Source organism: Lissotriton helveticus, chromosome 1_1 (genome assembly GCF_964261635.1).
Source record: "Lissotriton helveticus chromosome 1_1, aLisHel1.1, whole genome shotgun sequence".
In the NCBI taxonomy this organism is placed as follows: Eukaryota; Metazoa; Chordata; class Amphibia; order Caudata; family Salamandridae; genus Lissotriton; species Lissotriton helveticus.
The window spans coordinates 1301234446-1301259719 of NC_136057.1; the positions used below are offsets into that span (position 1 = coordinate 1301234446).

The following is a 25274-nucleotide window of genomic DNA, read 5'->3' on the forward strand; positions in this document are numbered from 1 at the left end:
TCACATTTCTCACTTTTTGCGTTACCCAATAAAACTACGTTTTTCACATTTAATCATTCTCACGTTTTTTCTCATTAAAAGCATTCATGTCTTTCACCTTTTCAAGCAACATCTGAAGCTTCAACCATGTCTTCGTACTTTCTCTCACCATCATCACATCCTTTCCCCTCCTTTTTCACCAAAGTTTAACCTATGATGGAAGCAACTTTCAAGAATAGTTCCCTGGGACACTGAAGTGTTAGAACTTGTGATCACAAGTAATTAAAGCTAAATGTGTCACTTGCAGTTGCATTGCCCACTATCTACTTGTATTACCACTTTAGTTCTGTATTTTACTCCAACTAATTATTGATGCAGTAGCCACTAGGGCCACATAAGAGTGTATCCGTTCCTTCAAAGTAATCCCATTAAGACATTGGGCTTTATACAACCTAGGCCTGTCTCAATAAGATCTCACAAGGCCGAGCAGTCACTGTTAATGCTGCATAAGCTCACTTAGGAGTTCAAGAACAGCTCTGCTACAAACTTCTTCCTTATTTCCTCTTCATGGATCTCAACAAGTCCATTCAATTTGAAACACTATCACAAACTTGGTACTTCTTAACTGAAGGACTTCCAGAGTGCTTGCACACTCGGTCACCCAATCAGCCGGGTTCCATTATCTTCAACTCTATTTGCAAAACATTTAGCAACCAGCATTCTTCCGGACTTGCAAGGCTGCTCAAGATTAGTATATTTTGCCGTCCTTACAACCGGTTCCAGCAACTTCTACATAGCAATGACTTACCCATGTCTTTTTTTAACTCTCTCACGAAATGACAATCCTGCATCAACTTTTCCATCAACATGACATGGAAAATGCTAAGTGTCCAATTAATTCTCAATAGCATAGCTATTTTCAACTCTAACACACTCTACCACTTATTTAAGCAAGATCTGATGGTTGTATCATCATTTCCAACAAGTACCAAAATGAAATCTTAACCTACTTTCATCTCTCACTTTACAACTTCCCCCTGCGGTCTAGAATCTATTAGTCCACAAACATCAAAACCCCATTCCCAGGTGGTCAAGCCACTCCTCCTTCAGCAATATCAACTTTCACTTTCTCCACCCAGGCCAATCTCTCATTCTCATCAATGCTTTCAGGGACTCACTTTCACATTTTTATTTTTCTCGAATACCTCTCAAAATTCTGATCATTCTTCCTAACCGTTGGCCAGATGTATCAAAGGGTTTTGCCCATTCTGTGTCTATGGGAAAATGTGTTCATACATATGGCCCTATATCAACACTCCTCTCTCCAGTATGATGAGCGTCTCTTATTTCAATAACAAAGAGCGTAAGGTTTCTGGCTCCAGACCTCAATTATTTGCTATTAATGTCTAACCCACTCCTTGAAATGCCCACAGTCTCAAGTCCTCATTTCGAACCACTACCAGCTACCCCTTAAAACTGTCCGCTTAAAAAATTCACTCCACAATTGTCACATTCCACAAGGATGGATTTCTAGTCCTTGATATTGACACCCATTAATTTTCTTCTCACTTTCATATTTCTTTTTCTCACCCTAGGTTCTCTCATCTACATGTGTCCATATACCACAAATTCTTTATGCTTACTCCTGGCCTCTGAAGCTCGCTTTTACATGCCAACCCGTGCCATATTGCAGAGACTCAGGCTCTCCATTTTTGTATTAGCTCTTTGTTGCTGAAAACTTTAACATAATTCCCAGAAAATGTGAATGCCCACATTAAAGGAAGACTTCGACTTTTTTAACACAATGAAAGTGTCCAAAAAGCCCACAAACTAGAAGTGGGCATGTTTTTCCATTGGACAACCAGATACGTCTTTCGGCAGTATATAAAATGCCATGAGCTCTCCAGAAGATAACTAGATGAGAGAAAGTGCTCCAGGATGCTGCATGTAGGTGGAGATATGGAGTACTTAGGATATCAAAGGAGATTTCATGATGAAGTCTGATTTCTAGGAGCAGAGCTGAACTACTACAAGGTCGCAAGAGCTTCCTGAAGAGACAGACAGATTCAAAGATGAACAAAACCTCTACATGTTTCACACGCTATCATACTTGCATAATTAATAACAATGCTTAATTTTAGGATTGTGGGCAAGTTTTCAGAAAAGAGGTAAAGAAGAATTGCTTAGTGCTTGCTGAAATAGCTGAAACAAATACTTTTAGGTGGTTCATAGTGATATTGTTTTTTGAAAAACATTTTTGCCGCTTGTAGTGATTTTTTTTTTTTTTTTAAGTACTGGACTTCAAGCGGATGCTTCCAAACATAGCCCATAATTATCATATCAGGCTAATCTGGAATCTCTCAGGGCATATAGTTTATCGAAAGCCCTGGTAATGAAGTGAAGGGAAACTTATTGTACGTGGCAGAGTGCGAAAAGATGGCACTGGCAGCCTTAAGTACGAAAGTATTTAACACCTGGGAATTGGTCAATAGTACTAGTTAAGTCTCTCAACCTTCTTATGCACCCTCTATCTGCATATTGAGGTCTTAAATTAGGCAAAAGCCAATACCTACTACAGCAGCCTAGTGCCGTACACAAAATGGTAACGTTTCCAGGATCCTCCTGGGTGAAGCCTCTTGCATGTTGCATTATTTCACATTTCTAGACTTGAACACCATATCCACTCTGCCTTTTCAGTTTGTTTGGTTCTCCATTTGCTCTCCATATTCATCATAACCTCACTCTGAACAACAATCCTGCGGCTTCACTCCTTACTGTCATCACACACATTTCTCATCACACCGTTATGGCCAATATACCAGTTCACCATCTCTGGCTTTCTAATCCTGAATCCTGCCTTTTAGATATCAACCCAGATTTGCGAAGATGCCCTTCACACTCACTGGTATAAAGCTTCCTACCCAATGCTCTAATGCCTGGTTCCTGCCTTTTGAGCCTCCACCTCCAATTTCCTAGCTCCTCTTCCTGTTTAAATGTACAGAAATCCTTTCTCACTTTTAACACAAAGCATATTGAATCTAGTGCTTGTTCTATCACAGTCTAAACTTACTCATACCTCCAATAACTTTCTCTACCAACAATGCCACTTCTGTTCCTACAGCATGACAGGAAATGGATCTCAAGATCGCCTCCCTTGACTAACGTAACTTTGATTCCAGTATCTGTCCTTGTGGAACGTAAACATTTCTTATTTAACTGGAGTTTCTGCATTTTCTTCTCCTTAAAGCATAACCTAATTTCAGGTCCCACTTGCGCTGCCTTTGTCTTTCTGTGCCCTGGACATATGCTTTCTTCACCCCATTATTTTATATCTATCCCCTTTAGAACCTAATCCCATTATTCCACATTTCCATGAAGGTTCATGTTACTTTGACCCTTGAGCAGTTTCACACAATGCAGGGCCGTTCTCAACTTTAAATCTCACTCATACCTCCATTATCTGGAGTTCTTGCTCATCTAAATGTGCCTTCATCTCTCAAAATGCATTTTCACCCACAGATCCAGATCTCAAAGCGGAGATTCTTAATTATCACTGAACACTAAAAGGTAATTGGACACCTGCAATTGCTCGCCACACAAATTGCCCATGTGGTAATCTTTACATCACTAGCATCTGCTACTTTCACCTTTGTTATCACATAATAGAGTTTTGATTAAAGTATTGTCATCTTTAATCGCTCACCACACAAACTGTCCATCTGACAATCCAACACCAGTCACTGATACTTTCGCGTTTGATTTCACAAACTTCAGCTCAATATTAAAGTATTGAAAATGGTTATTAATCATTCACTTCAATTTCCAAAACGGTTATAAAATATGCTTCTGTGTGCCTTATAACTGTAATTAACTGGATGGGTAAATACATTGGCCTGTCACCCTTTTACTAGTGGCAAGGAGACGTTTACAGGTTTTTGCTGGAAATTACTGAAATCCCACTTGTGATCATCAACCATGCTTTTGTTCCTACCACATGATTTTCGCTTACGTTTTGAACTTAGATCTCCAAAAGTTGAAAATATCTCCAAATATTTCACTTCTCAACACTAGGAATGGAATGCATGAAGACGCCACAAAAAGACTTTGAAGCAAGCCATTATGAGGCTCAATGGAAAAAAAATGGATCTGGTAAAGAAGTTAAAACTAATGTACATTTCCACTCGAACCTCATCTTCAGCCGAAGATACTGCTCAAGACAAACAATACTTTTAAATACGGAGAAATGAGCTGAGTGCCATTAATAATGTACATTTTCCTTAAATTAGATGGTGTGATCGAGGCACAACTTTCTCACCAATAACTACAATATCAAACCCGAACTGCAAGATGGCCATGGACCTTCAGAAACTTGGAATTGCCAGGCTCACACTCAGCATGCACACTCAATCTGGTACAAAACTGAGTACTTTGTTTAGAGGGAAATTGCGGTGAAACCAATGATGAAGTTCCTTGACAATGGAAACAGTCACTCTCCAAAAAGGAGAATACAATTGCTCCTCTCGGGTCAGCAGACCAGGGTTTGCTTTGGTAAAACAGAGGCAAGGGCTGGGCTTCGACCCTGGCAACACTCCTCCATGACCATCCAGTCCCACTCCAAAACCCAATCGAAAAAGAACACCTGAGGTTTAACGAGCAAATACTCAGTACATAGCAAAACTGACATTTCTTGCCCTTTCATAGGTTTGAAGGAAACTCCTACTCAGAGGTGCACTGGTCTGTGACTAAGAATATAAGTAAACATAGAACTACCTCTAGCAGTGAAAGCATGTCCCAACTGTGATAAAAAAGTCTTCTTTTGAACTCTCCGGCTTACTAAGAACTGGTGGATCGAAACAAAATTCAAAGGCCCCTGTTTAGGCCAATGACCTTCCTAATAGATGTTAAGCCAGAACCTGACTAGCACAGCAATTAGGTGCACTTCTATTGCCGAAGAAGTTAGAAGACCCGACCCACACATTAGTATGCAGGTGCACTTACCCCACCCTCGGACATAATCTATATCATGAGGGTCTGCACAATCCAGCTAGGCACCAAGACACTGAAATCAAAAGTCTCCCAATGCTGGTATGTAGGTGAACCTATGCCACCAAGACGTCCAAACAATAATAAATAAATGAAGACGTGTGTTCATTTGCACTTGTTAGCTTCTCGGTTTTGTCTTTCAACTCCGATGTGTGTTTGTGAGGAGTGAGCAGGTTTCCTGCACTGCTTATCAGAGCGATGATGAAGCAGCAAAGACCAGAGAAAAATCTGAGAGATTACAGAGCTACCTCCATCACTCTGTATTGCCAGGGAGTAGAGCTTGTCTGAAATATAGCAAAGATCTTGCCAGTTCTTCCTCTAAATTTTCACCTCGACTTGTCAATGCCCGAGGCATTCTACCTTGGCCATAACGGAAGCGAAAATTCACACACCAGAGCACAGCTAAAGTGAAAATACTGAGAGGAGGACAGAGCACACAACATGTGATGTGAAATGCTCTTTGGCCTCCATCATACGGTTTTCTAGATGTGGCAGTTTTGCGGAGAAGACGAGGAGATGGCATCTGGTTCTTTCCAATGCTACTTTCTTCACTAGCCTGATCCTCCCCTCCATTGATCCAAGCTGCTGGTCCTGGCAGGCTACCTGGTGAAGAATGGCAGATGCTGCTGGCTGAGGATGCCACTGGTGCGTGGGGATTCAGTCTTTGCCATAACATCCTTAAACCAAGAGGCAACGTCCACTTCCAGTGTTTCATAATGCTTAAGGAAGGTGTGTTCCTGCAGAGGAAAACAAAAGGAGTTTGGTATGAGCTCCTCTCAACGAGTAGGATGGTTAGCCAATACAACATTAACAAAGAAAGCAGAAGTTTGGATAGCAGCCTTTAGTAATGTGTGGCCGGGTCGAAGATGGTTATATCTCCCGAGGGCAAACCAATATTCCTCCCCACCAACCAGGAAGTAGTAGTGATCTTTGTCTAATTTATTGTATTCAACTACAGAACAAAATTTAGACGATCATGAGGAGGAAGAAGGAGGCTTCATATACCTCTCTTCTGCTCTAACACAACCTCTATTGAGCCATGTCAATGGCTAAATTGGATATGAACAGGGCTCCTACAACAAACCAACACAACTGACTCTCTCTGGCAACAAGGGATTACAAATGTCACCCTTTGCAACACATTATTTGAGCAGTATGAGAACACCCTCAGCAATGTCGGACAGTGATCAGAAAGCACAATAATATTGGACCCCGCAACAAGCTCAATTTCTAGCCTTAAGATGTGCTCTCTGCCCAAAAGCCACCACTGCCCAGTCACCTCTTTCTGCATACTTACAAGTAGTTTGTTGTACTTTGGTCTCTTCCTGTGATCTTTAGTAAGGCTACAAGTAAAAGAAAAAATATCCATAAACGCACAGGAAGGTGCTTTCCAAGGTAAATGTTAAGAATAAAATTGCTTACCTGCAACAAATGTTCCCACATATCAATCTTTCACTGAGGCAATGTGCTTTACAATCAAGCCCCTTGGGCATAATGACCTCCTAAAGTCAAGGAAATGGTAGTCAAGTAAACCAGAAATGGACCAGAAATAATTACGATAGGGGAAAAGCCCACTATAGCCCTTTGCTTCCTTTGTTGGCTGTAGACCAGAGAAGGACCGGAGTAACCCCCAAAAGGATTCTTGGGCCTGTGGTGCCCATAAGGCAACAAATGGTTAATCAACATCTCTTATTTCTTCCATCAGAATAAAGCGCTTTTTTTTTTAATGGAAACAAGAATCTGAGAAATTATCCAGGTTTTATACTAATCTGCACTCTGACCGAATTCCTGTTAGAGAGAGGGACTTAGCAGCAGAGAGTAAAGTAAGAGGGAAAACAGACTTCTTTTCCAACGTCTTCAAGAAGAAAAATATGTTGAAATGAACGTAAAGGCAGAATATGTCAAGTTGTGCAAAAATGAAAAACTGTTTCAGGGATCCTACTCAGAGCTGGGAAAAAGAATTGACGACCGACAACCACTGTGCCGGACTCTTGGAAAACTGTATTAAAATGAGAATACAGTTGTTTTTCCTATTTGAGGCTGGGATCAGCTTCCTTTTGTTTTTCCATTCTAAAAATAGAAAATAAAAAAAAATGCACTTTTTGCACCCTAAAGTATGTTTTTAATTTTCCATGGATTTATGATATTACATACAAGCATGCATGCATACATAATGATGAAAACATGCATCTATAAGTGGGCGAACAACTAGTGCTAGAGAGAAGATGACTAATGTATCTTTAGAATTAACTAGCAAGATCTTCCTCACTAGAATGCGGAAGAATGCGCAGAAACAGTGAGTTCCCATGAACTTTCACATGACTGGATCTCAGCAACAAGTAGTGTGAATAGGTTTTGTACCCAGTACTCTGCTTATGAAGTATCTTTATCACATATATTACCCACGCCACGTAAATCAGAGCAAACTTGTTTAAAAAAAAGCGTTTTTTAAAAAATTAAAAAAAATAAACAATATGTTCCCAATCTAGGTCCATCTGGGGCTAAAGATAAAAAGCAGCAAAATAAAAACGCTCTACATTGGTTACATACCGATCTTTGCACTCAACAGGTCCTTGCTGTGTTCCGTATCACCATTCCCCTTTCCTCGTACCTTCTAAATGCTATGGAGGATCTTTCCTCCCATCCTCAATAGCCAGCCCTACAACCTGGAGCAGTATCCTGAATCCCAACACACACAATTTCCTTAACAATAATATTTACTCTGATTACCCCTCAGGACAAGGGACTGCTGGAAATAAACATGCCTCCTGGACGACTCCGGGGAGCATGCATTTCTGGCCAGAGTGCCCCAAAATAAAACCTTGGGTTAATTTTGGCCTCAGGGCATGGAACAATTATGCATGTAACACGGAATTGACCTCTGTGTTCTGGCAGGGCACACCATGTACATCCCGAAAGGAAGCAATGAGGCCTATCCCCAGCTGTGTAACGCAAAATTATGTCCCCTTCCACCCCTGCAGAATGTGATGAGGGACCCTGTGTCTCCCATATTTCACAGATATTTATGGGTCGAAGGCTGAATTGGGCCTCCATTGAAGGATTGGGGCCCCCTAGAGTGTTGGGGAGGGAACCTGTGAAACCCATGACCATCCAACCTTCCTGCTCACAATAAAAGACAAAGTTAGTGGCTTGACCAATGTGGGTGGAATCTATAAAAGCCAGAACTATCTGAAATTGTCCAGAGCGAAATCTGTTTTATATGCAATCTGAACATAAACTTGGTAGAAGTATTGCACAGAAATGCTGTCATTTTCCCAGGAAAGACTTATTGGCTCCAGCGTTGTGGTCGACTGCCAACTCCCATTTAACAGGTTAGGGAGCAGGAAGAAATTAGTTATTTACCAGGCTTCACCTATCCCGTGTTGTAATCGTTCATATATTCATAAGCTTGATTTATTGCCAGTTGTCAGCCTGGGAATCCCTGGCAACTTTAAATAGAAATGAACTGTGCTATAATGGCCATAAGTCTCAACAACTTTGTTTAGTAGCACATTGACCTATTTTGAAACAATTCAAAGCCCAATCAATGACGTGAAAGTGCTGAGCTCTCTTACTTCTCCAGAGGCTACCATAGATCAGATTTTATAGCACAATTAGGAGATGTACATATTCTCTTCTCTAGTGTTTAATATAAACTTTACAGGAATGAGGCATCGTCTCAGTGTGGTGAAAGTCTTTGCTAGACAAGAGAAGAAAGGGTGCATTAGTCCTCCTCCTTGACTGGTATCATGAAATGTGTCTCTGCCCAGCCCACGGGCCTCTATGCCCTGTTAGACTCATGCCACAACTAGGATCACTTCTCACTAGCGGGCATAATTTGAGACTGCCGCCACTGGTGAAAAACAGCCCCATCATTGGAGAGCCCAGTTTTATTTCAGACCGGGTTCAAACGGACTACCTCGATTACTTCCTGGGTGTTTGCTTTCCTTAGATTAGTATCAGTCTAAGTTCACTTCTGCCTCCTCTGAGGGGTAGGGGATCCGCTCGGCACTTATCGAGGCTCCCTTGAGTAATGTGAACAGGACGAAAGCGGTTCTTTTTTTTTGTGTTGAAATTGTTTATTAGAATTTATTAACTATAATACAATAAAAGCAATAAAATACAGAAAGCGGTTCTTCAGTTCCAGTTAAAGCTTTCTTTTTAACAACTTTAAGTTTTTAACGCTGCATTTACACTGAACAGGGTAAAACTACTATTTATACAACTATCCTCACAGTGTAATCGTAACTTCTCAAAGTAAAATGATACGACCAAGTGTGACAAGATCTTCCAGCTTCCCATCGAGGCAAGATCTATCTACAAGACTGCCTGTTTAACCCACAAAGCCTTGCACTCCTCGCTACCTGGCGAATAAACACTCTCTGGAGGCTCTAGACCATCACGTAATGCGGAAAATGTACTGCTTGAACCTCCCACTTTCAAGAAGGAAAGATCTATGGCCCAATCCTTTTCAGGCAACGTGGTGAGAATCTGGAACTCACTTCCGCCTCAGCTCCGGACCACCACCTCCCCCATGCCTTCAAAACGGACCTCAAAGTTTCTCCTTCGAAGACATTTCCAAATGTAATTCAAACCCTCTCTATTATCTGAAGGAAGACCTTACATTATAGAAAACTCTATGGAAGTGCCTTCCCAGTGTGCTCTTATGGTTTGAGTGTCTGCCATTTATTGCAGTATTATTCTTCTACCTGTGTTTGGTACTCTTTTGTAACATGCACACGTCACTTTTCTCTTGTAACACACTGTTTGCTACCTCTTACATTTTGTTTGCTTTAGATACTTGCACAAGTGCCACCATTGCCTACGTAACGTTTGTTCTTGTGTTTGAGTGTCTGCCATTTATTGAAGTATTATACCTCTACTTGTACTTTGTACGCTTTTGTAACTTGCACACGTTACTTTTTCCTCCTGTAATGTACAGTTTGCTACATCTTGTATTTTGTTTGCTCACAATTGTCACATTTGCCTCATGTAACTTAACGTTTGCTTTTGTAATTTGTTCACTTGTAATTTTCTCCTCATGTATCATTACTGTTCCTATTGTGAAGCGCTCTGACACCTTCGGGTAAAGTCCGCGCTATATAAAAACGCATAAAATAAATAACTAAATAAATGGCGCATTGTGCTAGATGCGTGTGAGCACCCGTGTATTGCAAAGCATTGTGGAAGGGGCACGTCGCAACCAGTCGGTGATTTGCACCGGTCCTTAATGCAACTGATGTACCAAGCAGTAGTGCGTTAGATACACATTTGCAGGATGTCGCATAAACTCCTGCCTGATTATTGTGTGCGAGGTAGAAGGCACTGTGAGCGCAGGCCACACGTCTGCCACAGCAGGGATTGTGTGCAAGGTAAGGCAGGCCTCTATTGCTGCATTTCGGTATGTGCACTTTCTAAGCCCCAAATACTGTTCCGATTGGCAAAGTAGCTTTTGTAGGCTTTAGAGGCAAGATGGCGGCCACACCAGCGGTCGAGTGAGTGGTAGTGCGAGTAACCTTACCTGATGCTGACCTGCCCGGCATAATTACTCCAGCTTTTTCTCGCCGAGAGTGGGTGCATTTTCCTCCAGACACATAGCAGGGAAAAAGCAGACCTGACTGGATTTATTTTGGAAGTGGTACTATGCGATAACCTGGCATAACTTATGCAATTAATGCAGGACTATCGCGGGCAGCGGCCCGCGGCGGCGTGCTCTACCCGCCGCCCGCCCTCACCTGTGAGCGTCCGGACTGGAGAGGTTCCAATCTTGGCCTGCAATGGTGTGCTCTCCTCGTCGGGTGCTGGAGGGACTCAGCACGTCTTTACCCCCCTGAGGTAGAGCTGAGCGGAATATTGACTTTCTCCCGTGGTCGTGATTCATCCGTGCTCTTCTCACAGGTGAGAACAGTGTACTCGGAGCTAAACGTCAAACAACTACCTGACGGCTTGAATGCTTCGCTGATAGGAGGAGGAGAGGTGCCTCGAGTTCCTTGAGTTTGGCGGGTTTCCAAGAGGACTGTGCTGCCTGACTTGTATTCTGCTGTTTCTGTCATTGGATCCAGATGTATGATACAATTACCATCATACCTACAACAAGTCAGGACTATTGGCTTTGTCAATTGTGGTTAGTTGCGCAAGATAAATAAGCAGCAACTATGGATTGTATATACTATTGAAAAGCTTCCACTTAAAGCCCTGGTGACACCACAACAATGTTGCTGCTCCTGAGTTTCAAAAAGAGTAGGGAAATCTAGAGAGAAAAAGACTCTTTAAAGGATTTTCCTTTCCCTACAACGCTCACCTGGCATGACGTCATGCCGTAACTTCTCCACTAGTGAGAAGTGAGCAGTGTGAGCAGGGGCACATGATGTGCATGCTGTCACTGGAGTCCGGTGAAAAACCAGACTGCATGTGCCAGGGCACAAAACAAGGGCCAATTGAGACCCGTTTCGAGGCCTCCTTTAAAAAACTGCCGGTGTTCAGCACCGGTGAGACCCAGCCCACTCAAAGCCCTGGGTGAGAGTGATGTGAGGAACATGCCCCCTTTAACACGTTGTTGGTGCTCCATCATTGCAGAGAACGGTGAGTGTGGCAGTCTATCAACATTAGATCTTCCAGGTCACCCTGTGATTGAGACCACTAGTCAGCTAGACAATGCTGTAGAAGGCACATGTGTAACCTTGTGTGGGAACTATGGCAATACAAGAAGCCATCATTCCTAGCAGATGCATGACAGTCCTTATTGTGAGAGTTTGTTTGGCTGGAACTGGGTTAGAGCTACCTGAAAGTTATGAATTCGAGCGGGAGTGAGGTAGGCTAATCCTGTGTGTGTAGGATTGCTCCCAAGTAAGGTTGAACTTGTAGAAGCTGAAGGCGAGATTTGGGAACACTGATAGTAAACTCTAGTCTGTGAAGTAGATCCACTGTCAATTGAGTGTGCAGTTGGCATTGTTTGTAAACGCTAGCCTTGATGAGCCAATCGTCCAGGTATGGAACTACATTAATATTTTGTATTCACAGAGGTGCTGTGACCACTGTCAAGCATTTTCTGCAAACCCCAAGGTGCGTTAGTCATCCCGAATGGAAGTACTTTGATGTTATGTTATGTTATTATCATTTATATATTGCGCACAGATGCTCCAGCTAAGGAGCGTCCTGGCGCAAGGAAAAGGCAAATACAACACAACGCAAAAGAAGTACAGCTCCGGGTAAAGAAATTAAAACAGGTACGTTTTCACGGCCCTACGAAATGCCAATAGATCCTCTAGCAAGCGAATTTCCAAAGGGAGGGAGTTCCAGAGAGCCACAGCTCTCACACGAAACGAACGGCCGCCCATCCGGCTAAGCCTGAAACGCGGGATAACCGCCAGAGATTGCCCAAGAATTCTCAGAGAGCGAGTCGGGACATAGGCGGATAAAAGATTATTGAGGATCTCAGGTGCCGATCCTTTTAAGATTTTAAAGGCAAGGCTAAGGGCCTTAAAGTGGATTCGACTTTTAATCGGTAACCAGTGTAGGGACCGCAGGGTATTGGAAGTGGGGCAGGACCTCGGCAAACCCACCACTGCTCTTGCAGCAGCATTCTGTACTCGCTGCAGGCGGACGATCTCAGATTGGTTAACTCCCAGCAGGAGCGAGCTGGCATAGTCCAGCCGGGAGATAATCGTCGCTTGAATAATCAGCTGTCTCGTCGGGGCATCAAAAAATTTGAGCACCGGCCTTAACCCACGCAAGACACCAAAACAGCATGCCGCCACTCTCTTGGTATGGGTAGTGAAGCAAAGGGTGTGATCTAGCCACACTCCCAGGTTCCTAAGTTCCATCACTGGAGTAGGAGCCGGCCCTAACTCCGGAGGCCACCAAATGCCTCCCCAGCGGTCCGCTCCCTTCCCAACGATCATCACCTCAGTTTTTTTCGCGTTCAGCTGGAGACAGTTGTTATTCAAGGTATTTGCGATGAACAGGGTGTATTGGTATGTGAACGTAGGCATCATTTAAGCCTAGTGTTGTCAAAAAGTTGCTCTGTTGAAGAAGTGGAATAGCATAGTGTAGAATGACCATATGGAAGTGCTCTGATAGGATGTAGTGGTTTAAAGGTCTGAGATCTAAGGATGGTTTTAGCAATTCCTCCTTTCTGGGGATCAGAAAGTATAGAGAATATACCCCTGAGCCTTGTTGTTGAAGAAGGACAGGTTCAATGGCCCCTTTAAAAAGGGAGGATTGGACCTCTTGTTTGAGAAGTGTAAGATGTTCCTGTGGTTACCCGGGAGTACGAGGTGGAATGTTGGGATGTGTAGAATGAGCTCCAGACAGCAGCCATGTTGGAGGATGGCTAGAAACAGACAGGTGTTGTGTGTGGGTATGGGGATTGGTAAGTCAATGGGTTGCAGTGGATGTTGCTCCGCATGCGGTGGCACCCCTGCCTCTTCCCTTTTTGTTTAATCTTCTAAAGGAACTCCTAAAATACCCTTTACTGCAGGTGTACTGGGTTTGTTTTTATTGGAAAGCGCATGGGTCTGTAGTGTTCGATTTATATGCACCTCTTTAGCGTGAGCGACGATAAAAGCCTCCAAAAGTAGCAGTTTGCAATGCTCCCATGGCCTTAGCTGTGTCGGTATCCTTTTTCATTTTGTCAAGGGTAGTATCTACCTGAGGTCCAAAAAGGTGCTCATTATCAAAAGGCATATTTAAGACTGGCTGATGGACCTCTGGCTTGAATCCAAAACATCTAGTCCATGTGTGTCTTCTAAGAAGCATGCTGGTATTAATATCTCTAGCCGCTGTATCTGTTGCGTCGAGGGCACAGCGGATGTAATTGTTAGCAATGGTTTTCCCTTCTGTGATAATCTGTTGGCCTCTTCTGCGGTATTCCTCGTGGAGGTACTGCAAGAGTTCTTCCATTTCATCAAAATGGACTCTATCATAGCGGGCTAGGAGGACTTGTGAATTGGCAATAAACCAATGATTGGCTGACTGTGCTGCGAGCCTCTTCCCAACCGCATCTATGCACTTACTCTCCTTTTCAGAAGGTGGAGTGTCCTCAGTAGCCTGACTGTTTGTCCTTTTAAGAGCAGTAGTTGCAACAATGGAGTCCGGTGGAAGTTGACTGAATAAAGAGGGCGTCAGAAGGGGCTACTTTGTATTTTTTTGTCCACCCTACGGGTGATGACCCGGGCACAGACTGGCTCTTTGAAAATGTCCTCAGCATGTCTTATGCCAGGAAACATCGGCAAATACAAGGTAAGTTGAAGAAAGGGTATCAAATAGAAAATCCTGCTCTAGGGGTTCTTTATGCAGCTCAACACTATGAAAGCCGCCGCCCTAGCCGGCTTGGGTGGAGAAGCAGGGGCTGGTGTCACAGTACTCACATGGTGGCCGGATGGAAGTTTGTGCATCTCCATACCCACCTCTATGTAGGAGCTGGAGCTTTCATCAATAGACAAAGCCTCCTCTTCTTCAGCGCTTGGCTCTTCCTGGGCGTGTTCTTCGCCGAAAAGGTCAGCAGGAGTTTCATCCCCACTCCTTCAAGACATTTCCAACTGATGAGCCCTTTGATCCCGAAGGTTTTTTTAGACCGAAATGACTTGCATGCATCACATCTTTATGGTCGGGGAAAAGGCAGAGGTTGCACAAGGGGTGTTGATCGGAGTGCAGGTATTTTGTGTGACAACGCAGGCAAAATCTATATGGTGTACATTCCATAGAAATGCATATTTGATGGAGGCGGTGACATGCAGGAAGGTATAGGCTCCATGGGCGGTCGGCAACCAAAAGGGCGGTCGGTCGGTCGAAATCCAAAACAACTAATTTCAAGTGCAGTGCAGAAGTGGAAAAGCAGGATTGAAAACAATACTGTGGAAGACAGTAAAGAAATGGCAGAATCATACGGAAAATAGTCAAAACACAGAGCAGATGCACACATGTCCAAACAAGACGGTAGAGAGAAAATAACCTAACAAGATTCGATGCTCATGTTTCATATCACCAAGGGTAGGAGCCGCTCGATCTCGTGACTCAAAAGACGTATGCAGAGCATGCGTATCCACAGCCACACATGCCATCGACCAGGTTTTTCTGGCATATCTTTGAATTTAGGAGGGTTGGAGGATGCACTTTCATAGGTACGGTTACCTTGTGAGTAAGGGTCATGCAAAATAGTCCATTTGAAATGTGTCCAAAGTGCAGGGTAAACTTTTGCACAGATGGATGATCACTAGGTTTGCATTTCTGTCTCCGGAAGGGTTAGAAATCCGAGACATGTAAGTCCGGAGGCCATTTTAAACCAAATACTAAAGATGTGAGAAAAACAAAGCAGGGCACACTATATCACGGAACAGGCAAAAGGACAGAGATTGGCAGAACACAGCTTATCGAATGAATGAGGAGGGATCAGCTATCCTTGTGGGTACTGAGATGGCACATGGGAAACATTTCCAGAATTATTATATACAGGACACAACTTTCAAATACATTGTGTAAACCAGTACAGTACTGAAAGACAAAAGCCAAAGCTAATGATTCCCCAGAATGGAAAGCCTTCGGAGCTGAAAAGATGGGACTCCAGTAAGGAAAAACCCAAGTCCTCAATGTTACAGATGATTAAAAGGCAAACAGACAACACTTTTCATGCAATAGTTTCAGTATCCTTATTTTTTCCTGCATTTTGTCCACCTGTAACCCGGACAAATGCTCATGATCAGTTGACATGTTGAGTAAGTGTTATTCCACTTAAGCTGTAATCCTGAATGACATTTATCAACCATGTCAATGCAAACGAATGAGGTTGTAAATTGTCTGAATTTAAAACACACCATATGCCCTCATATGAAATTGTTTAACCTTTTGTAACAATTTTCGGTTTAATTTTCCTGTACACTCCTGGTACGTTTTGTAGTAAATCTTCCTTATCCTCCTCAATATCTGATATACCAACTTAAAAATGCCATGGAGTTCGCAAGGCATCAGTTCATGGCCACCCCCAAAACTACTCTTCTTCGGGTGTCGAGGACTATTTACATGGTAATTTTTGCTCTCAAAGCCAATCCCGTATTCGATGACATTTGGAGCCAAGGAAGTCACCTCTCTTATGGAAGTGAATCCTCTTTTCAGGTCGCCCTTCTGCGTACATTTATTTCTCTGGGAGGTGCCCTGTGTTTGTTTTGCAGATCTGACTTTCTGCCTCTCAGATGTAGGTCTTTAAAGTGCTTTATTTTGGGAAAAGTCTCTGTAATCGGATAAGTCAAACTAAGGCGGGTTGGCATTGATCCCCCTTCTCTCGGTTAAAAATTCCTAGAAGGATTATACTGGTATTGCTGTCAAATGTTTATTAAGTCACATGGGCACCTCGCTGGACACCTTTTTTCCATGGTGGAGTAGTAAGCCAACAGTCTATCATTTCACTGCTAAGAGGTCTTCTTAAACCTGGGTTTCTTAATGTCAAACAGAGCAAAAATGCAGATCCCACATTGAACCGAATGTACCTACATTATATGACAAGAGGGGCAAAAAGGAAAAGGCTTATCTTCTATACCCCATCACCTTCAAAACCCTTGGAAGGTGGATACCTAATGCAGCACTGAAGATTCTCTTGAAATTGCACTAGGAATTCAATACACTGCTTAAGTTGTGTTTTCTGGAAATCTCTGGATAAAAGGTTCTTGAGAAGAAAACAAGTTACTTACCTGTAACTACGGTTATCCAGTATTGGTATCTTTCATAGATTCACATGCCTGAATCATTCCCCGTCGCCGAGAGGGGAGTCCCACGGTAATTATATATACAAAAGTCGTGCCTTAGAATAATCTGTGGTAGGCTTACAAGACTATAGGCCCCAAAACTTAGCAGCCTATCTACCTCATTATATGAAAAGAACTGAAAGTAGTTCCAACCAATCAGCTGTGAGCACCCTCTATCCCAGCAGAGGCAGTTCTCCTCAGATTTTCCCAGCACAATTGAGAAGTATGTATCCCTAATAAAGAACTGTTCTGCCGGGGAGGAGGGGTGCATGTGAAGCTATGAAAGATACCAATACTGGATAACCGTAGTTACAGGTAAGTAACTTGTTTTCTTATCCAGTATTGGGGTATCTTTCATAGATTCACACGCCTGAATCAGAATAGCAAGCAGTAAACCCATATCTGTCGTTTGCGGAAGGTGGGAGACAAAGCGTAATTCTATATATCCCCACTCATCCGGAAGGTTATAGAGCACTAGAAATGTAAATATACATAAATGCAGAAAACCTTCTAAAAAGAAAGAATTATATTCAGATAACATTTTTCATATTTAAACAGCATTTGACAAGCAAAATATTATAGTGTATTCTGCATACCCTTATGTCATGAATAGAATATGAGAGACCTTTAAAAGTCTAACCTTAATGAAGAAGATGCTGCAGCACCGCTTGCCCCACTGCTGTATCATCTTGTGATGCCGATTGCAAGCAGTAATGCTTTGTAAAGGTATGGACACTCTTCCATGTCGCAGCTCGGCAAATGTCCGCCAGTGTGACTCCGGCAAATAATGCTGTTGACGCCGACATCATTCTGGTGGAATGTGCTTTTACCTTTCTGGCTAAAGGCTTGTTAGCTTTTTCGTGACAGAATTGTATTTCTGAAGATAACCACCTGGCTATCGTTGCTTTCGTCACAGCTTGTCCCAGCGCAACTTGACCATAAGCAATAAATAACTGGTTAGATTTCCTTATGTCTTTAGTTTTCTGAAGATAGAACTTTAGACAACGTTTCACATCCAGAGAGTGTAGGGCCTTTTCTGCCGGTGTGACAGGATCTGGGAAAAAAGTCTTTAACTTAACCGGCTGGTTTAAATGAAATTGAGATGGTACTTTAGGAATTAATTTTGGATTTGTTCTCAAGGTGACATAATCCTTAGAGAAATGAAGGAAAGGTTCCGAAATGGTGAAAGCCTGAAACTCACTCACCCTCCGGGCTGAAGTGAGAGCTAGTAAAATAGCCACTTTCCAGGTTAAATTTTTTAATTCAGCTCTATGAATAGGTTCGAAAGGCCTCCTCATTAACTGGGGCAAGACAATATTGAGATCCCATTCAGGAGGTGGAAGTCGAATTGGAGGAAAGGCGCGAAACAACCCTTTCAGAAATTGCTTTATCAGTGAGGAAGAACATAGTGAAGGCTTGTTCGAGCTTCTTCTCAATCGGGATATGGCGGCAAGATGTACTTTATAAGAAGAGAACACTAGACCCGCCTTGGCTAGTGAAAGCAAGTAATGAATATGCTACTTACCAGTATGCATCTGTTCTTGGCATGTAGGGCTGCTAACATTCATATCTTAGCATTAGATCGCCGCCTAGTGTTGGGCTCGGATGATCGCACATTGTTGTCCTGGAAGAGTCTTCGAAGTATCCTGAGATAGGTGGCTCCTCCCCTGGACTACAGTGCGCATGGGCATCGGCTCCATCCCCAGATTGTTTTTCGCCATTGTGGCAGAAGATGGAGTGAAAAGTGTAAAGGATGTCCATGCTAATGAATAAATACAATAGTATATCTGCAGCTGCGACAGGCACCGGGGAGGAGGGCGGGCGATATGAATGTTAGCAGCCCTACATGCCAAGAACAGATGCATACTGGTAAGTAGCATATTCAGTTCGAGGCATGTGGGCTGCTAAATTCATATCTTAGCATAGAATACATAGCAGTCCCTCCATCAGCGGCGGTTGCCCGTGCCAGCTGCAGAAACCTGAAAAAGTGTCTTCAGAACAGCCTGTCCTACAGCAGCTTGCTGCTTGGAATGCACATCAACACAGTAGTGTTTTGTAAAGGTATGTGGTGTAACCCACGTGGCTGCTCTGCAAATATCCTCTAAAGGAATGTTCCCTAGGAAAGCCATGGATGCCCCCAGTTTGCGTGTGGAGTGCGCTCTGGGGGGTATTGTTAAAGTGCGCTTGGCTTTTTGATAACATATCTGGATGCACTTAACAATCCATCTGGCTATCCCTGCTTTGGAAATCGGGTTGCCTTTGTGTTGTGGTGCGAAGGCAACAAAGAGTTGTTTTGTTTTTCTAAAGGGTTGTGTTCTGTCTATGTAGTACATCAACGCCCTCCGTACATCTAAGGTATGGAGCATTCTTTCCGCCACCGTTTGCGGGTTTTGAAAGAATGCTTTTAAGTCAATAGTTTGGTTTAGATGAAACTGTGACACCACCTTTGGAAGGAATTTGGGGTTAGTGCGTAGCACTACCCTATTTGGATGAATTTGAATGAATGGCTCTTGGATTGTGAGCGCCTGCAGCTCACTGACACGTCTCAGAGACGTGATAGCTACAAGGAAAGCTACTTTCCACGTAAGGAACTGGAGTTCACACGAGTGCAGTGGCTCAAATGGTGGTCCCATCAGTCTGGTTCGAACGACATTGAGGTTCCACACCGGAGCTGGCGGTGTTCTTGGGGGAATGACTCGTTTCAGACCTTCAAGGAAGGCTTTAATGGCGGGCACTCTGAAGACAGAGAGGTGCTGCCTGTTCTGGAGATAAGCCGCTATGGCGGATAGATGTATCCGAATGGAAGTGTACGCTAGATTGCACTTGTAAAGATGCAACAGATAGCAGATGATGTTGGGGATAGATGCATCTAGCGGGTTGATGTCATTGGCTGTACAGTAAATGACAAAACGCTTCCACTTTGCAGCATAGCATGCTCTAGTAGTTGGCTTCCTCGCCTCCTTGATGATGTTCATGCATTCCGGAGGTAGGTTAAGGTATCCAAACTCTAGGACTTCAGGAGCCAGATCGCCAGGTTGAGCTGTTGCGGATCTGGATGCTGAATTTCTCCATGGTTCTGCGTCAAAAGACTGGGCGTGAGGCGCAGTCTTTGATGCGGCACCACTGAGAGTTCGAGGAACGTGGTGTACCAAGCCTGGCGCGTCCACGTTGGAGCAACTAGGATGAGAGTCATCTTGTGCTGCCTTAGCTTTCTTGCGACCAGCGGTATTAGAGGGGCTGGCGGAAAAGCGTACGCAAATTTGCCTGACCAGTTCATCCATATCGCATTCCCCTGCGACTGTGGGTGAGGGAACCTGGCGGCAAAGTGTTGGCATTTTGCGTTCTCTTTTGTGGCAAACAGGTCTATCTCCGGATGACCCCACTGCTGGAAGTACGGGTGGAGGACAGATGGGTGTAACTCCCACTCGTGCATTTGATGGCTGTACCTGCTGAGCAGATCCGCCATCTGATTGTCCTTTCCTGGGAGGTGTTCTGCCATGAGGAAAATGTTCCTCTGAATGGCCCACTTCCACATGCTCTGAGCCAGATGAGACAGCTGTGGCGAGTGGGTGCCTCCCTGCTTTTGAATGTAGTACATCGCGGTCATGTTGTCCGTCCGGACTAGCACGACTTTGTTGGACAGATGTACAATGAAGGACTTGAGCGCCATGAAGATCGCCATCAGTTCCAGATAGTTGATGTGCATCTTCTGTTGCTGCGTCGTCCATAGTCCCTGCACTGTGTAAGTGAGCACATGAGCTCCCCATCCCTGGAGAGATGCGTCCGTTGTCAGGACAATTTGTGGCACAGGCTCTTGGAACAGTCGGCCCTTGCAAAGGTTGTGTGGAGTCCACCAATGCAGAGAGTCGTATGCCCGACTGGTAACCAACACTAGGTCTGTCAATTGCCCACGAGCCTGTGTCCACTGATTCGCTAAGCACTCCTGGAGCGGGCGCATATGTAGCCGTGCGTGAGGGACTATGAAGATGCAGGAGGCCATCATGCCTATCAACTGCATGAACACTCTCGCTGGAAGCGAGTGTTGTGGCCTGAACCTTTGGATCAGAGCCTGCATGCTGTCTATCCTGACTTGGTTTGGCTGAGCCATGGCCGTCAGGGTGTTGATCGTCGCGCCTAGGAACTGCCGGACATGTGCCGGCTGAAGATGCGATTTTGGGTAGTTCAGGGAGAAACCCAGATGAAGAAGGTGAATTGTAGTCGACATGTCTGCGGCGCACTGTTGCTCTGACTTGGCTTGCACGAGCCAGTCGTCTAGGTAGGGGTAGACATGGATGTTCTGCCTCCTGAGGTGCGCCGCTACTGTCGCCAGACACTTGGTGAACACCCTCGGGGCTGTGGTGACTCCGAAGGGTAGGACCTTGAACTGGTAGTGCCTGCCTTGAATAGTGAACCTGAGGTATTTCCTGTGTGACGGGTGTAGTGGAATGTGGAAATAAGCATCCTTGAGATCTAAGGTTGCTAAGAAGTCTCCCTGGTTTAGCAATGGAAGAATCTGTTGCAGTGTAAGCATGTGGAAATGCTCTGATAGTATGTACAGGTTGAGGGGACGTAGATCTAGAATGGGTCTGAGAGATCCGTCCTTCTTTGGAATAAGGAAGTATAGGGAATATACCCCTGTGCCTTCCTCTCCCACCGGCACGAGCTCGATTGCGCCTTTTTGCAGCATTACCACTACTTCCTGCTGCAATAAGTGCAAGTGCTCTGCGGACATAGGCCTTTGCCTTGGCGGGATGTTGGGTGGAGTGGATTTCAACTCTAGGCAATAACCATACTGGACTAGTTGTCGCACCCACCTGTCTGTGGTGATGTTTCTCCAGACGGGCAGGAACTGCTGCAGTCTCCCCCCGACAGGTGTTAAGTGGTCGGGGGGCAGTGACAGAGAGTCACTGTTTGCTTGGGGTAGAGGAGCGGGAGCTGTTTCCTCTGCCGCGACCTCTGTTGCTGTTATTTCTGTAACCTCCCTTGTTCTGTTTTGTGAACGAGGATTGTGCCCCACCTTTAGAGAACTGGGATTGCTGACCCATCTGTCCTCTGGTGACTCCACGTGCACCTGAGCGACGAAAATTGTTGCCACGAAACTGTTGTGACTGCAGGGCCCCCATGGACTTAGCAGTTTCTGTGTCCTTCTTTATTTTCTCTAGGGTGGTGTCAACATCTGGACCAAACAGACTATCAGGATTGACTGGCTGATTAAGGATTGTCGTCTGAATATCCGGTTTAAACCCTGAGATGCGGAGCCACGCTTGTCGTCTCAGCATAACGCTAGTGTTGATAGCTCTAGCAGCTGTGTCCGCAGCGTCAAGTGCGCACTTGATGGCTGCGTTTGAGATTAGCTTTCCTTCCTCAATGAGCAGTTGTGTGGCTTCTTGGAACTGTGGAGGCAGGTGTTGTACAATCTGTTCTAGGGTGTCGTAGTGCGCCCTATCGTAACGCGCCAAGAGTGCCTGTGTATTGGCGATGCGCCAAAAGTTTGATGCCTGTGCAGCTACTCTTTTGCCCCCTGCCTCTAGCACTTTGGACTCCTTATCCGGGGGAGGAGCTTCACCCGTTGTCTGGGAGTTGGCACGTTTCCTGGCATTGGCGACCACAAGAGAGTCCAGTGGCAATTGTCCCCGGATGTATGCGGGGTCCGCAGGTGCAGGTCTGTACTTTTTTTCAATGCGAGGGTTGACCACTCTCGCTCTTGTAGGCTCCTTAAATATGTCCCCAGCATGCTTGAGGACTCCTTTAAGCATAGGCAGTGTCTTAACTGTCCTTTCGGAGACAGAAAAAGTGTCGAAAAGGAAGTCTTCCTCAACCGGGTCGGCATGCATGTCTACATCATGATTGGCTGCCGCCCTTTCGAGTAGTGCATGAAAACCTGCTGAATCTTCAGTCGGGGATGCACGTGCATTAAAAAGCTGCGGGTCCTGCCCCACACCCTGGGTGTTCTGGTCACCAGTGTCATCATATGAATCCGGTTGTGCATCAGGTTCATTGATAGGGAAATTGTACTGCTCGTCTTCATCATACCCCTCACCCGCAGAGTGTTCTGGGGAGGGAGTAGGGCTCCGTCTCGGAGGAGGCTGGATTGGTTCCGTGAGGCCTGAGGCGTCAAGGGGCACCCTCTTCTTCTTCAGTGGAATGACATAGGAGTCCACTGGCTCCGAAGTGATTTTCCTCTTATAGAGGGTCAGTTTGCCTGTGTCAGCGTCGATGAAATGCTCCGAATCGTCCTCAGATTCGAGTATTCGACGTGGAAGCGGGCCAGTCGGTGAAGAAATCACCTGTTTCGGTGCCGAATTGGTTGAAAATGCTTTCGGCGCCTCCTTCGGCGGCAAAATAAAGAGAAGTTTCCCAGAAGGCTTTGCTGGAGTGTCCTTTTGCGGCTGCGGCGATGGTATCGGAGCCGACGGGGCAAAGGCCTTCTCCCTGATTCTTTGCTGTGAATCGGCTATGGGGGTCGCCTCACTCACAATTGGCTTCGGCGCCGACGAGGATGGTCTGATTTTTCCCTCGGATCCGACGTCCTTGTGGGCCTTGTGCGCTTTGGGCGCGAATCCTGTCTTTACCGCCTCCGTTTCCTGTGTTCGGGGCGCAGACTTCTTTCCGTGTGCCTGCGTAGCCTCCTTGGAGCCGACTTTTGCGGGCTTGGACGGCGTCGTAGCCGCTGACCCGTGCCGACCATCTTTTTGGGAGGACCCCTCCTCTGTCGTCGGTTTCGATTTTGCAGTATCGGAATCGACGGACTTCTTCGACTTTTGCGGACCGGAGGTCGACGGAGTCGATGGGGTAGCGGGCACCGTCGTTTTCACCGGCACGGCAGCCATCTTAGGGACACTCGAGTCCTTAAGTTTCGGTTTCGTTTTCGGGTCGGCCATTTTATGTGTTGTCGATCCCGATGGTTTCGGTTTCGAAACAGTCTGCCCAGCAAGTAAGTCCGTGGCCGGGCCCGAAGGCGGGGCTGTGGCTTGCGGCAACGGGTCTTGGGTAAGGCCGACAGGCGATCCCGTGTCCCGGTCGGTATCCTCGTAACCTTCGGGGCAGAGCTCGTCCCCCGAGCTGTCTGCCGCGGCCCCATAAATCTCATCGTCGTCTCCTACCTCGTCGACGTATTCAAGGCCTTGACCCGCGACTCCGTCGTCGTCTCCCGGATCCGCCTCTACCTCCGTCTCGGGTGGGGAGATTTGGAGATGATGACCCTGGTCCTCTTCGTCCTGGTCGCCGAAGATGTTCTCCGGATCCGGGGCCGCTTGTTTAGCTTCCATGCGCACCGCGCGCCGAAGCTTGAGAGTCTTCTTTGAGCGGAACTGTGCACACAACTTGCACTTTCCGTCGTCGTGGTCAGGCGAAAGGCATTTGTTACACACGGGGTGTAGATCGATGTGTGGGTACTTGGACCCACAGAGCGGGCAGTACTTGAACGGGCTCCGCTCCATGTTCGAAAAGTTTTGCAGTCGTGTCGCGATGAGAAGGCCTCAAAGTTCTGAGAGCAAAGAAAACTCCGCTTATTCCGGCTCCAAGAGGCGGAAGACTCGAGACCGTGTGCAGACAATACCAACGCAAGAAAATCGAGGCCTTTTGGCCGCTAAAAGTTAGTTTTACTTGGTTCAGACAGTAAGACGTCGAGACCACATCCGAACCCAATGGCGGAAAAAAACAATCTGGGGATGGAGCCGATGCCCATGCGCACTGTAGTCCAGGGGAGGAGCCACCTATCTCAGGATACTTCGAAGACTCTTCCAGGACAACAATGTGCGATCATCCGAGCCCAACACTAGGCGGCGATCTAATGCTAAGATATGAATTTAGCAGCCCACATGCCTCGAACGGTAGGATATCTTCAGGTGGAGCTTGAGGAGGATGGATATTATTTGCTTCGCACCAACAACAGAAGCGTTTCCATTTGAAACGGTACGTTCTGATAGTACTCTGAGCACGGGCTTGAGACAGAATCACTCTACAGTCTGCAGAAATCTTGAGATCTTTAAACTCTAGGAAGTCAGGAGCAGGCGTGCAAGTGCAGCGATTGTGGATCCGGGTGCAGAATCGGACCTCTTTCCCTTGACAACATGGCAAGTGTAGGCTTGAGACGAATTGGAGGCTGTTGAGATAGCAGGAGCAGTTCCTGGAACCAGTGCGGTCTCGGCCAGAGAGGAGAAATGAGGAGAAGAGTGCAATCTTCCATCTTCATCTTTTGCAGAATCCTTGGTATTAATGGTATCGGGGGAAAAGCCTATGCATAAATTCCTGGCCCTCTCATGGACAGGGCATTCCCTCTTGACCCCAGTTGAGGAAATCTGCTGGCGTAATACAGGCATTTGCTGTTCTGTTGCGTCGCAAACAGATCTAGACTTGGTGTGCCCCATCTCTGAAAGATCTTGTTCACCTGTTCTTGTTCCAGCTCCCATTCGTGGCAACCTACGAGGCATCTGCTGAGGTTGTCGGCTAGAGAGTTTTGAACCCCCTTTACATGCTCCGCTCTGAGGGTTATGCTGTGTTGTATAACCCACTCCC

At 45.4% G+C, this 25274-nt stretch overlaps 1 protein-coding gene across 2 annotated transcripts in view; it reads right to left on the bottom strand.

Annotated features, from left to right (window-relative positions):
• Window positions 1–1555: 1555 nt before the first annotated feature.
• MAP2K7 (mitogen-activated protein kinase kinase 7) overlaps window positions 1556–25274 on the bottom strand; it is a 266930-nt gene continuing 243211 nt past the window's right edge. For both annotated transcript variants that reach the window (XM_078681283.1, XM_078681292.1), the window contains 2 exons: window positions 6320–6365; window positions 1556–5759 (listed from right to left, as the gene is read on the bottom strand). In XM_078681283.1, the coding sequence (XP_078537409.1) occupies window positions 5622–5759; window positions 6320–6365 (184 nt within the window). In that variant the 3' untranslated portion in view covers window positions 1556–5621. The remainder of the gene's footprint in view (window positions 5760–6319; window positions 6366–25274) is intronic.